General features: G+C 47.4%; 1 protein-coding gene across 6 annotated transcripts in view; it reads right to left on the bottom strand.

The window, feature by feature from the left end:
- The window catches only part of SP1 (Sp1 transcription factor), a 36,415-nt gene extending 23,884 nt beyond the window's left edge, over window positions 1-12,531 (bottom strand). The window contains exons 1-3 of one of the 6 annotated variants that reach the window (XM_005571005.5): window positions 12,423-12,531; window positions 10,926-11,083; window positions 9,118-10,630 (exon numbers count right to left, since the gene is read on the bottom strand). In XM_005571005.5, the coding sequence (XP_005571062.1) occupies window positions 9,118-10,630; window positions 10,926-11,083; window positions 12,423-12,429 (1,678 nt within the window). In that variant the 5' untranslated portion in view covers window positions 12,430-12,531. Of the gene's footprint in view, window positions 1-9,117; window positions 10,631-10,925; window positions 11,084-11,887; window positions 11,919-12,052; window positions 12,172-12,422 lie in introns of those variants that run through there. The other 5 variants (XM_005571009.5, XM_065524270.2, XM_065524271.2 and 2 more) reach the window with 5 other exon arrangements.
- Window positions 12,532-13,477: the final 946 nt, after the last annotated feature.

Here is a 13,477-nt window from a genome sequence, read left to right as displayed (position 1 = left end):
TAGCTGGGCCTGGTGGCGCCTGCGCCTGTAGTCCCAGCTACTCAGGAGGCTGAGGGAGAATCACTTAAACCCAGGAGGTGGAGACTACACTACAGCCTGGCAACAGAGCGAGACTCCATCTCAAAGAAAAAAAAAAGAAAGAAATTACTTTTAAAAAGTTTCTCAGTCTTCTAAGGGAAATAATTCTTACTTAAAGTCTAGCACAGTATTGACAATACAGTCATATCATGGTGTGGGCAAATACATTTTAAAGTAATCCTTTAGCATACCAGGCCCTGTATATTGCTAAATGTTAAAGAAAATGACAATACTGGCCGGGCGCGGTGGCTCAAGCCTGTAATCCCAGCACTTTGGGAGGCCGAGACGGGCGGATCATGAGGTCAGGAGATCGAGACCATCCTGGCTAACAAGGTGAAACCCCATCTCTACTAAAAATACAAAAAATTAGCCGGGTGTGGTGGCAGGCGCCTGTAGTCCCAGCTACTCAGGAGGCTGAGGCAGGAGAATGGCGTGAACCCGGGAGCTGGAGCTTGCAGTGAGCTGAGATCGCACCACTGCACTCCAGCCTGGGCCACAGAGCCAGACTCCGTCTCAAAAAAAAAAAAAAAAAGAAAATGACAATACTATTGTAACACTTTCTGTAGGAAATATGAAAAATAATGTGCTTGTTTTTCAATTAAATAGTAAAACAAAAAAACTCAACTATTATCCACTAATGTTGACAGACACCCAATAAGTAATTTAAAAAGCATTACATAATAAAGTTTTTCTACAGATGTTCATCTTACATTTTAAAACATTTTCAAAGCAAGTAATGAGCAGAACTAAATTATTAGCTGCACGTTTACTTTACAAAATGAAACAAAGGGAAAGGGAGATACAACAGATACTAAACTTTTCTGAAACAGAAGGCACTCTTGTTATTTAATTAAGAACTAAAATGGCCCCATTACACAAGGCAACGTGATTTAACAATGACGTCATTCATAAAGAGAAAGCCACTGGAATGAATAAATAGGAGCCATGGAAAAGGTCTGAAGACTGTCTTCTCATATTCCACTGATTTTCAAATCAATCAAAGCACTTAGTTTTGTTTTTTTTTTTTTTTTGAGACGGAATTTAGCTTTATTGCCCAGGCTGGAGTGCAGTGGTGCGATCTCAGCTCACGGCAACCTCCGCCTCCCAGGTTCAAGAAATTCTCCTGCCTCAGCCTCCCGACTAGCTGGGACTACAGGCGCATACTGACATGCCCGGCTAATTTTTTGTATTTTAGTAGAGATGGGGTTTCACCGTGTTGCCCAAGCTGGTCACGAACTCCTGAGCTCAGACAATTCGCCTGCCTTGGACTCCAAAATTGCTGGGATTATAAGCGTGAGCCACCTCGCCCGGCCCCCTCAAAGCACTTAGATTTTAAATGAGATCTTTCCTACTTAAACTGAAATAACCATTTAAAAAGCACCAAACGGGCCGGGCGCGGTGGCTCAAGCCTGTAATCCCAGCACTTTGGGAGGCCGAGACGGGTGGATCACGAGGTCAGGAGATCGAGACCATCCTGGCTAACACGGTAAACCCCGTCTCTACTAAGAAATACAAAAAACTAGCCGGGCGAGGTGGCGGGCGCCTGTAGTCCCAGCTACTGGGGAGGATGAGGCCGGAGAATGGCGTGAACCCGGGAGGCGGAGCTTGCAGTGAGCTGAGATCCGGCCACTGCACTCCAGCCTGGGCTACAGAGCGAGACTCCGTCTCAAAAAAAAAAAAAGCACCAAACACCCTAAGAACCAAGTATATCTTTCTGTGCTGATATCTGTAGAAAATAAAATTTTTGGCCGTGCGCGGTGGCTCACGCCTGTAATCCCAGCACATTGGGAGGCCGAGGCGGGCAGATCACAAGGTCAGGAAATCGAGACCATCCTGGCGAACACGGTGAAACCCCGTCTCTACTAAAAATACAAAAAATTAGTCGGGCGTGGTGGAGGGCGCCTGTAGTCCCAGCTGCTCGGGAGGCGGAGGCAGGAGAATGGCGTGAGCCCGGAAGGCGGAGGTTGCAGTGAGCCAAGATCGCGCCACTGCACTCCAGCCTGGGCGACAGAGCGAGACTCCGTCTCAAAGAAAAACAAAAAAAAAAAAAAAGAAAGAAAGAAAGAAAATAAAAATTTTAAATTAAAAAGAGAAACAAGTATAATACTAGGTAAAGACAAAAATACAGAAACATTCAATATTATATTTGATAAAATATCTTAAAATAGAAAATTATCTCATATGACCTTTTGCACAAAAATGATAACTGGTAAGACATTTAAATCATCTAAACCTACTTTTCATTAATGTCCAAATTTACTGGTCTAAAACACAACTTTTTAACAAATGAGATCTCAGCAATCTGACCCCAAGTTTAGTAACACCCTTGGCAAACCAACCCTGGTATCACATTCAACTTAACTTCTAAGAGAAGACATTTTCCTGACCCCAATAAAACCCAGCAGATGTGAAATCGTTATTTTCAGTACCTGAAATTTGGTTCGTGAGTGAATTATACCCATCAAGGAAATATGTTCTATTCTCCTGCCAAAGCCCAGTCCTGCACACTTTATTAGACACAACTCACAAGTAGTCATCCAAACTTAATCTTTAAAAGTCAACTCCCCCTCAACCTGTGGCAAGAGTTTCAGGATTCAGCAGTGGCTAAGAAAAACATCTGAGGCTTTAAATAAAAAATAAAATAAAATAGGCCGGGCATGGTGGCTCACGCCTGTAATCTCAGCACTTTGGGAGGTTGAGGTGGGTGGATCACTTGAGGTCAGGAGTTCAAGACCAGCCTAACCAATGTGGTGAAACCCTGTCTCTACTAAAAATACAAAAATTAGCCAGGCGTGGTGGCGCATGTCTGTAATCCCAGCTACTCGGGAGGCTGAGGCAGGAGAACTGCATGAACCCAGGAGATGGAGGCTGCAGTGAGCCAAGACCGCACCACTGCACTCCAACCTGGGTGACAAAGCAAGACTCCATCTTAAAATAAATAAATAAATAAAATAAAATAAAACAAAGCTCTGGGAGAATATGACTACAAAATGAAAGGAAAAGCTGCTGATAAAGAAAGAGGGGTGTCAAGAAAAAAAAAAAGCTCGGCCGGGCGCGGTGGCTCAAGCCTGTAATCCCAGCACTTTGGGAGGCCGAGATGGGTGGATCATGAGGTCAGGAGATCGAGACCATCCTGGCTAACACGGTGAAACCCCGTCTCTACTAAAAAAATACAAAAAAATAGCCGGGCGAGGTGGTGGGCGCCTGTAGTCCCAGCTACTCGGGAGGCTGAGGCAGGAGAATGGCGTGAACCCGGGAGGCGGAGCTTGCAGTGAGCTGAGATCCAGCCACTGCACTCCAGCCTGGGCGACAGAGCGAGACTCCGTCTCAAAAAAAAAAAAAAAAAAAAAAACCTCATACCTGTAATCCCAGCATTTTGGGAGGCCAGGAGATCAAGACCATCCTGGCCAACATGGTGAAACCCAGTCTCTACTAAAAATACAAAAATCAGCAGCTGGGCACAGAGGCTCACGCCTATAATCCCAGCACTTTGGGAGGCCGAGGCAGGCAGATCACCTGAGGTCAGGAGTTCAAGACCAGCCTGGCCAACATGGTACAACTCTACTAAAAATACAAAAATTAGCCAGGTGTGGTGGTGAGCGTTACTCGGGAGGCTGAGGCAGGAGAATCGCTTGAACCCAGGAGGCAGAGGTTGCAGTGAGCTGAGACCACGCCATGGGACTCCACCCTGGGCAATAAGAACAAAACTCCATCTCCAAAAAAAAAAAAGAAAAAAATCATTAAAAAAATAATAATAAATATAAACAGACTAAGTAAACACCATGGAAGCTGCAATCTCCCACAGTCATGTAATATATCTCATTTTGTACAGTGATATATACACATATCATATAACATTTCACATCCAATGTTCTTTCTACATCATACCATTAAGAAGTTGAACATATTGCAAAAAGGTTAAATTTTACAGTAAAATAACTATCAGAGAAGGGGGTAAAATGAGACACTTTTTTTTTTTTTTTTTTTTGCCAGGGACTCACCCTACCGCCCAAGCTGGAGTGCTGTGGCGTGATCATGGCTCACTGTGTCCACAATGTCCCAGGCTCAGGCGATCCTCCTACCTCAGCCTCCCAAGTAGCTGGGACTATAGGTGTGTGCTACCATGCTCAGGTAATTTTCGTATCTTTTGTAGAGATGGGGGAATCCCTATGTTGCCCAGGCTGGTCTTGAACTCCTGGGCTCAAAAGATCTGCCCGCCTTGGCCTTCCAAAATGCTGGGATTACAGGCATGAGCCACCATGCCTGGCCAAAACAAGATACTTTATAGCAGGAAGGCAAAAGCTGAAAAAGCAGTGAGCTTCTGGGAAGTAATTTTTTTATCTTTCATGAAGGATAAAGTCGTATAAACTAAAGGGGAAATACTACACAATTATTATTAGCCAGAAAGGAGGAAATTTGGATCTTCAAAAACCCCTATTAATGAAGCGAACAATCTCAGCTCTCACAAAACAGCCTGTCAATGCCTCATTATCTCATTAGTGAATGTCAAGCTCCTGTTACCTTACAGAAACACATGCATTTTCTTCAGCTCAAAGACCATCAGTAACTAGGTAGCACTAGCCTATGACATATTAAATGGTAGACTTCCCCAGAGCATGATTTATCTATGAGAACGCAACACATCTTTTCTCTAAAGCCTAAGTTATAAGCCTTTAAGAATTGCAAGGATCCAAATTATTAACAGGAATAATCCATTTTGCTTTGAAGAAAAGCAAAAGTGGGTACTTCAATCTAAGAGCAAATAGAAAACAAACATGAGGCCCGGCGCAGTGGCTCACGCCTGTAATCCCAGCACTTTGGGAGGCCGAGGTGGGCAGATCATGAGGTCAGGAGATCGAGACCATCCTGGCGAACACAGTGAAATCCCGTGTCTACTAAAAATACAAAAAATTAGCCGGGCATGGTGGTGCGCACCTGTAGTCCCAGCTACTTGGAGGCTGAGGCAGGAGAATGGCGTGAACCCAGGAGGCGGAGCTTGCAGTGAGCCGAGATTGCACCACTGCACTCCAGCCTGGGCAACAAAGCCAGACTCCGTCTCAAAAAAAAAAAAAAAAAAAAAAAAAAAAAAAGAAAACAAACATGATGGTGTAGGTTGCCCAGAAGTGTCTAATTTTCTATGCTGTAGAGCTCAGTTTTTATAAAACTTTTCCCATTTCTACTCCCATAAATGTTTAGTTTATAAAACACCTGTCAGTTCTAGAGCATTAAATCGTAAAGCAAAAACATCTTTTCGAACACATTTTTAACAATCTAAAGAATTTTTCAAGTCCCTAGTTAAAACAGGTTACACCCTAGACTAGTAGAACTAGCCCCAGCTCTGTCTGTTATCTCATTAAGTGATTCTCTGTACCTCAATTTCCTCGTCTAGAAAATAAGGCAGTTGTACTGGATAAATTCAGTCCCTTCCAGCTCTAACTTTCAATTCTAAGATTTCAATTAACTAAGAAAATTACTGTCTTGTTAAAGCTCAACACGTAGTATTTCTTTTTTTTTTTTATTTTTTTATTTTTTTATTTTTTGAGACGGAGTCTCGCTCTGTCGCCCAGGCTGGAGTGCAGTGGCCGGATCTCAGCTCACTGCAAGCTCCACCTCCCGGGTTTACGCCATTCTCCTCCCTCAGTCTCCCGAGTAGCTGGGACTACAGGTGCCCGCCACCTCGCCTGGCTAGTTTTTGTATTTTTTAGTAGAGACGGGGTTTCACCGTGTTAGCCAGGATGGTCTCGATCTTTTGACCTCGTGATCCGCCCGTCTCAGCCTCCCAAAGTGCTGGGATTACAGGCTTGAGCCACCGCGCCCGGCCAACACGTAGTATTTCTAAACTCACCACAGAAATGTAAGAAAATCAGGGAACTCAAGCAGACTTTCCCCCCAGATTTACCAAAACTGCAAGAGGCAGGAAATATGGTTGCCTATTTGTTACCCTCACTTATGTAAGAATCAGTCTAAATGGAATGAGAACTTGGTAACAAAAGTAAACAATTTATAAACCCACATATATATGCCAAAAGAACCAGAAGTGGCCAGGTGCGGTGGCTCACGCCTGTAATCCCAGCACTTTGGGAAGCCAAGGCAGGTGGATCACGAAGTCAGGAGTTCGGGACCAGCCTGGCCAACATGATGAAACCCCACCTCTACTAAAAAAAATACAAAAAATTAGTAGGCATGGTGGCGTGCGCCTGTAACCCCAGCTACTCGGGAGGCTGAGGCAGGAGAATTGCTTGAACCCGGGAGGCAGAGGTTGCAGTGAGCCAAGATCATACCACTGCACTCCAGCCTGGGAGACAGGCAAGACTCAATCCCAAAAAAGAAAACGAAAAAAAAAAAAAAAGAACTAGAAGTTGCGTGATATTATTTGGTGACATTGAACTATTTTCCATATTTGTATAACTGTGCCAGAATATAAAAATGTGTGTATATCCTTTTACTGTGCTTTATTAAAGATCAGCTCCATACAACGGAATTTAAAATGTTACAGTCAGGCAGGTCGTGGTGGCTCACACCTATAATCCCAGCACTTTGGGAGGCCGAGGCGGGCAGATCACTTGAGGTCAGGAGTTCAAGACCAGACTGGCCAACACAGTGAAACCCCGTCTCTACTAAACATACAAAAATTAGGCAGGCATGGTGGCTCGCGCCTGTAATCCCAGCTACTTGGGAGGCTGAGGCAGCAGAATCACTGGAACCCACGACGCGGAGGTTGCAGTGAGCAGAGATTGCACCACTCCACTACAGCCTGGGCAACAGAGCAAGACTCAGTCTCAAAAACGAAAAAAAAAAAAAGACACGGTCTACATAGACTTACACCTGCTTACTGTTTTAATTTCAAATTAATAGTGAAACATTTAGTTCAAAATGAAAGACCCTGAACACCATGGTCAACCGATTCAATATTCTTCCCAGATTATTTTTCCCTTCAATGCTCTCCTCATTCCTAACTCTTCTCAATCCCACATCCCCCACTCCATTCCAGACCCCAACTTACCCCACTCCCTTTCTCTCTCCTCCCTTCCTAACCATACACAGTACTTTCAAAGCAGACTAGGAAGTTAGACTGCTACCTAGGAAATACCAGAATCACCTAGGACACTCATATGTTAGTGTGAAGGGAAGCTATGGGATTTTGTTTTTAAGATAACTAGGAGTTAAAAAAAATTCAACCCTGATTAACCAGCATGCTCAGTGTGGGATATTCTGGTTAATACTAACCAGGGAACTTATTTTGTTGAAAAGCAACCCATTAGATCATTTTTCCTTCAATTAGGAGTTACAGTTCACAAGAAATATCTGATGATAATCTGTGTTCTACAAACGGGCAAAATTCATAATCAATTTTTTTTTTTTTTTTTGGAGATGGAGTCTTGCTCTGTCGCTCAGGCTGGAGTGCAGTGGCACGATCTTGGCTTACTGCAACCTCTGCCTCCCAGGTTGGAGAGATTCTCCTGCCTCAGCCTCCCGAGTAGCTGGGACTACAGGTTTGTGCCACCACGTCTGGCTAATTTTTGTATTTTTAGTAGAGACGGGGTTCACCATATTGGTCAGGCTGGTCTTGAACTCCTGACTTCATGATCCGTCCACCTCGGCCTCCCAAAGTGCTGGGACTATAGGTATGAGCCACCGCACCCAGCTCATAATCAAATTTTTTTTTTTTATTTTCTGAGACAGGGTCTTGCTCTGTCAACCAGGCTGGAGTGCAATGATGTGATTTCAGCTCACTGTAGCCTCTGCCTCCCAGGTTCAAGTAATTCTTGGCCTCAGCTTCCTGAGTGACCGGGACTACAGGTGCGCATCACCATGCCCGGCTAATTGTTTGTATTTTTAGTAGAGAAGGGGTTTTGCCATGTTGGCCATGCTGGTCATGAACTCCTGACCTCAGGTGATCGACCCATCTCGGCCTCTCAAAGTGCTGGGATTACAGGCATGAGCCACCATGCTCAGCCGCCCGACTACATTTTGGTTTTTTTTTTTTCAGAGTCTTACTCGGTAGCCCAGGCTGGAGTGCAGTGGTGCAATTTTGGCTCACTGCAACCTCTGCCTCCCGGATTCAAGCGATTCTCATGCCTTAGCCTCCCGAGTAGCTGGGACCATAGGCATGTACCACCATGCCTGGCCAATTTTTGTATTTTTTGTTGGACAGGGTTTCGCCATGTTGCCCAGTCTGGTCTTGAACTCCTGAACTCTACCCATCCACCTGCCTCGTCTTCCCAAAGTGCCTGAATTACAGGAGTGAGCCACCGTGCCCGGCCCATAATCAATTTTTATCCTATGGAGGAGTTGGCCTACAGGCCAAAGAAGGCCTTAGAGCTAAAAATGGTTTTACATTTTTAAAAGGGTGCGGAAAAAAACATACAAAAAAGAAAATGTGGCTAGGCGCAGGGGCTCGTACCTGTAATCCCAGCACTTTGGGAGGCTGAGGCAGGTGGATCACCTGAGGTCAGGAGTTTGAGACCAGCCTGGCCAACACAGCAAAACCTCGTCTCTACTACAAATACAAAAATTAGCTGGGCATGGTGGCGTTTGTCTGCAATCCCAGCTACTCAAGAAGCTGAGGCAGGAGAATCGCTTGAACCCGAGAGGCAGAGGTTGCAGTGAGCCGAGACTGCATCACTGCACTCCAGCCTGGGTAACAGAGCAAGCCTCTATCTCAAAAAAAAAAAAAAAGAAAACAGAAAAGAAAACGTGACCACATGAGGCCCACAAAGCCTAAAATATTTACTATCTGGCCCTTTACAGAAAAAGTTTGTCAACCCTTATTCTGCAGCACCAAAAACACTGAGTAGTACACAGACTCCAAAATATTGCCCAGAAGTGCTCCTTTCTCATCAAACTAACTGGAGAAGTTTCCTTTACTTCAGTTCCAAATTACTTAAACAGAATCTCTATTTCTCAAATTTATTTGCCTATATGACTAGCCCTCAAGAAAGTGTTATCTCAAAAAGCTCTATTCCCTTATTTAGACTCAAGTTTCAGCTAAGATGCTAGGGTTGGTTCCCAATAAATGCAAAAGATCGGAAAGCTTACCTGGAGCATTTGCTATAGCCAACGGCAGGCCTTGAATTGGGTGCACCTGGATTCCTGAAGTACCCAATGCACTGAGGTTAATGGTCTGGAGGCCTGGCATGGAGGAGAGTTGAGCAGCATTCACAGTGACTGTGCCAGCAGGAATGGAAGCAGCTGAGGCAATGGGTGTAAGAGTGGTGCTGCTGCTGCTGGTCTGTCCCAAAGAAACACCCTGCATTGGGGCTAAGGTGATTGTCTGGGCTTGTGGGTTCTGAACTTGGAGGTTCTGCAGCTGTAGAGTCTGCCAACTGACCTGTCCGTTGGGCCCCACTGTTGGTGTCCGGATGATGATGGGACCAGAGTTTGGAACAGCCTGAAGCTGGAGGTTCTGGAGGGTTTCTTGGGAGATAGCTTGAGTTGTAAAGGTCTGCCCTGACAATGGTGCTGCTTGGAGGGCCTGGAGGGCCTGTCCCCCTTGAACTAGCTGAGGCTGGATAAGAATTTGTTGCTGCTGTGTCTGCTGGTTTTGCTCTCCTTCTTTTTGCTGACCTGCTTGCAGTGAGCCTCCAGATGTCTGGTTTTGCTGGATGTTCAGAGCATCAGACCCCTGTAGCCCACTGACCCTCTGGGGTGTCTGGCCTTGAGAGTTGGTCCCTGATGATCCACTGGTAGTAAAGTTCATAATTCCCATGTTGCTGGTGGTAGTAGTAGTTGAGTAGCTATTGGCATTGGTAAAAAAGGAGCTGGAACTGGCTTGTGATGACACCAAGCTGGCAGAACTGATGGTAGTCCCTGAGGTGACAGGCTGTGAGCCACTCTCCTGGGACCCAGAGCTGCTGATGGTGACTGCCTGAGAGCTGGGAGTCAAGGTAGCTGCAGAAACGCTGTTGACAGGTAGCAAGGTGATGTTCCCATTCAGGGCCACTGGTACATTGGTCACATACTGAGTCTGTCCTGAGAGTACATTATTAGCCAGGCCTTGGAGGGGGACAGCCTGCTGGAGTAGATTTGGCATAGCAGCAATGATGTTGCCTCCACTTCCTCGATTTGTGATAATCTGTTGGTTTGCACCTGGTATGATCTGTATTTGACCAGAACCATCCTGCTGCACTTGGGCCCCAGTGGCAGCAAACTGCAGCTGTTGCCCATCAACGGTCTGGAACTGTGGGATTACTTGATACTGAATATTAGGCATCACTCCAGGTAGTCCTGTCAGAACTTGCTGGTTCTGTAAGTTGGGAGTGGCAGCCACAACATACTGCCCACCAGAGACTGTGCGATTCTTGGAAGACTCACTGCCATTGCTGCCATTGGTACTGCTGCCACTCTGTTCCTTTGAGGTAGGGGTAGCCCCAGAGGAGGAAGAGATGATCTGCCAGCCATTGGCACCCTGTGAAAGTTGTGTGGCTGTGAGGTCAAGCTCACCTGTTCCCCCTGACTGACTCGGGCCCTGGGAGTTGTTGCTGTTCTCATTGGGTGACTCAATTCTGCTGCAAGTTGCTGCCAGCAGAGCCAAAGGGGATGGCTGGGACTCCTGGCCAAAAATAAGGGAGAGGAAAGGAGTTAGTGACACCCAGCTGCCAGCCTAGGGGGCAGTATACAACAAATAAACAGCAACGTAGTGCAGACAAGGAGCAAAAAACAGAAACAAAAAGCTGACCTATCTGTATTGCTGAAACTCCTGTCTTTGGGGATCTCCATACTCTTACTTCTTATCTATAAAATGGTTTTGATAAGCTCCCTAAAAAGCTTTCTATGAAGAGTAAGGCAATTATCTAAGAATATTTACATCCTCTCAACATCTTCCCCACTCTATTATTATCACTTACCTGCCCTCCTCCTCCTCCACTGCTGCTGCTACTGCCTGTGCTGCTACTTCGAGCCTGTGAAAAGGCACCACCACCATTACCACTGCCCCCATTATTGCCACCAACTCCTTTTTCAATCTTCACCACAGCTGTCATTTCATCCATGGAGTGATCTTGGTCTAAAACAATTAAAAAACAAACAACTTAAACTTGAGGGAAGAAAAGAGATGAAGTAGGAAGGATAAAAGGAGGCTATGATGAAATAGCAATGACTAACAGGAAGGCGAAAGGCGCCAGTATAAAGAAAATGGATTGGAGGGCAGAGGGGAGCTGCAGGGCATGCAGGACATGAACTAGGCTCAATGGTGCCAAAAGTGGGCCTCAATTCTCCCTTACACAAAATTAACTAAGAAAACATTCAAAAAGTGCTTTGGGGATAGGAAATGTGAAGGATGGTAGTCATGCTGAAAGAGTTTCAAAATAAGAAAAAGTATCCTAAGGGAAAAAAGGACAAGTAAGGCAAAAAACAATATGTGGGCGGATGGAAAGCTTGCTAAAATTAAGGTTAAAAGAGATGGAGAGGCCAGGCGCGGTGGTCATGCCTGTAATCCCAGTACTTTGAGACGCTGAGGCAGGAGGATCACCTGGGGTCAGGAGTTTGAGACCAGCCTGACCAACAAGGAGAAACCCCGTCCCCACTAAAAATACAAAATTAGCCGTGTGTGGTGGCGCATGCCTGTAATCCCAGCTACTCCCGGAGGCTGAGGCAGGAGAATCGCTTGAATCCGGGAGGTAGCAGTGAGCCGAGATCGCACCATTGCACTCCAGCCTGGGCGACAAGAGCGAAACTCCCTCTCAAAAAAAAAGAGAGAGATAAACAAAAACCCAAGTATTAAAAGTAACAAGAGGAGAAGGGAAAAAGAAATAAAAAGTTTTAGTAGGAAAACATTTGTGAATACTACTAAGGAACTAAAGGGGTGTACTGGTTAGTAGTCAGGAGGTTTCGGGGCGGAGGGCGGGCCCTGAGGGAAAGGGCGGTTTCGGGGTGAGGGGCGTGGAAAGGGCGGGACGGTGGGGCGGGGGGAAGGGAAATCTACGGAAAGTGGGGGGAGGAGGGCGCCGGAGCAGGCGGCGACCAGAGGACGGACCAGACAAGCGGTTGGCCCGGGCGGGGCCTTCACTGCTCGGGCCGCCCCCGCGGCTCCAGCCCCCGGCGGGAGGAGCCTCAGGCGGGCGGCCGAGTAGTGGGGGGTAAGGCCCGTCCCCCGTGGCCGGGGCGGGCAGGGGGCGGGCGAGGCCACGCTGCCCCCTCCCCCGGGGCGGGCGGCCCATCCCCCTCCTCCTCGGAGGCCCAGCCACTGCCCCGTCTCCCTCCCTTCCCTCCGCCCCGGGCGGGACCTAGGCCGCCGCCGCCGCCTCCCGCCCGCCCCCCCTCACGGCGGGGATCGCCCGGTCGGCCCTCGCGCGCGCCCCCTCACTCGCCTCCCACCCCTAAGCCTGGAGTGGACTCATCCTTACCGCTCATGGTGGCAGCTGAGGGACAAGCTCAAGGGGGTCCTGTCCGGGGGGGTTGGGGGGGGCCGGGAAAAACGCGGACGCTGACGAGGCAAGCGAACCCGGACCGGACAGGGAGGGGGGGGTGAGGAGGAGGGAGCAGCGCGCCACCAGCCCAACCTATGCCCCGCCCCTTCTCTGCTGCCCCGCCCAATGAGGGAGGGGGAAAGGTGGGACTTGCAGAAGAAAGACGGTGAGGTTTTCCAATGGCAAGACTCGCTTGCTCTCTAAGGCGTGTAAGACTAAGTTGCGTGCCTGGTGTCCGCCCAAAAAGACAGCCCTCTCAGTGTTAAAAGCCAATGAAGGATGCAGGAAGTGAAGATGGGCGGGAGCTGGGGATTATTGGCTTGGAAGGAAACCAGTCAACCGGCAGGCGGGCTCCCTGAGACATTGGGATAGGGAAAGCTTTGATAGGAATGACAGAACAACGGCCAACTAGAATCCGGGATATGCTTGGGCAAAATCCTAGTGGGAGGAGAGGTAAGAAGTAGACAGGAATAGGATAGGCTGAAGCTGATTAAAACCAATCAGAAATCAGGCGGGCAGCCAGGAAAGTTATGATTGGATTAAGACTGAAAAAAGACAGGAAAGGACGCATATTGACGTGAATTAAAAGCCAATTAAACGCCAGATTAACTCTGAGGGCGGAAACTTGGAGTGGCAGAGGAGAATTGGCGGCTCCCTCAGTTATTCAATCCAATGAGGGAACGAAGTAAGCCTGGCACCGCCTCCTAGTTGGCCAATGGGCGTTACCGGAGCCGCCCATCATGAGGGAGGGAAGAGGGCTGTGCCAAGAGGAGACCGTCGCCATATTGGCCCACCTCAGGGGACGTTGTTACAGTCATTAGGTGGGACGCTTTAGTGGAGTCTTGCAGCTCAACAGGTGTCAGAGCCAAGGCATTCGGCGCGCAGTTCCGCATCAACACTAGGATTTGTTTGAGTCTTCATTTAACTGCCCCTATAAAGTACCTCTCAAATCTTACCCGTTTCCCGGGTGGGCGGACAGGCGGGCAGATACC

The sequence above is a fragment of the Macaca fascicularis genome, chromosome 11 (genome assembly GCF_037993035.2).
Source record: "Macaca fascicularis isolate 582-1 chromosome 11, T2T-MFA8v1.1".
NCBI lineage: Eukaryota > Metazoa > Chordata > Mammalia > Primates > Cercopithecidae > Macaca > Macaca fascicularis.
The sequence above is the reverse complement of the archived record's forward strand: the minus strand, read 5'-3'. Positions and strand labels throughout refer to the sequence as shown.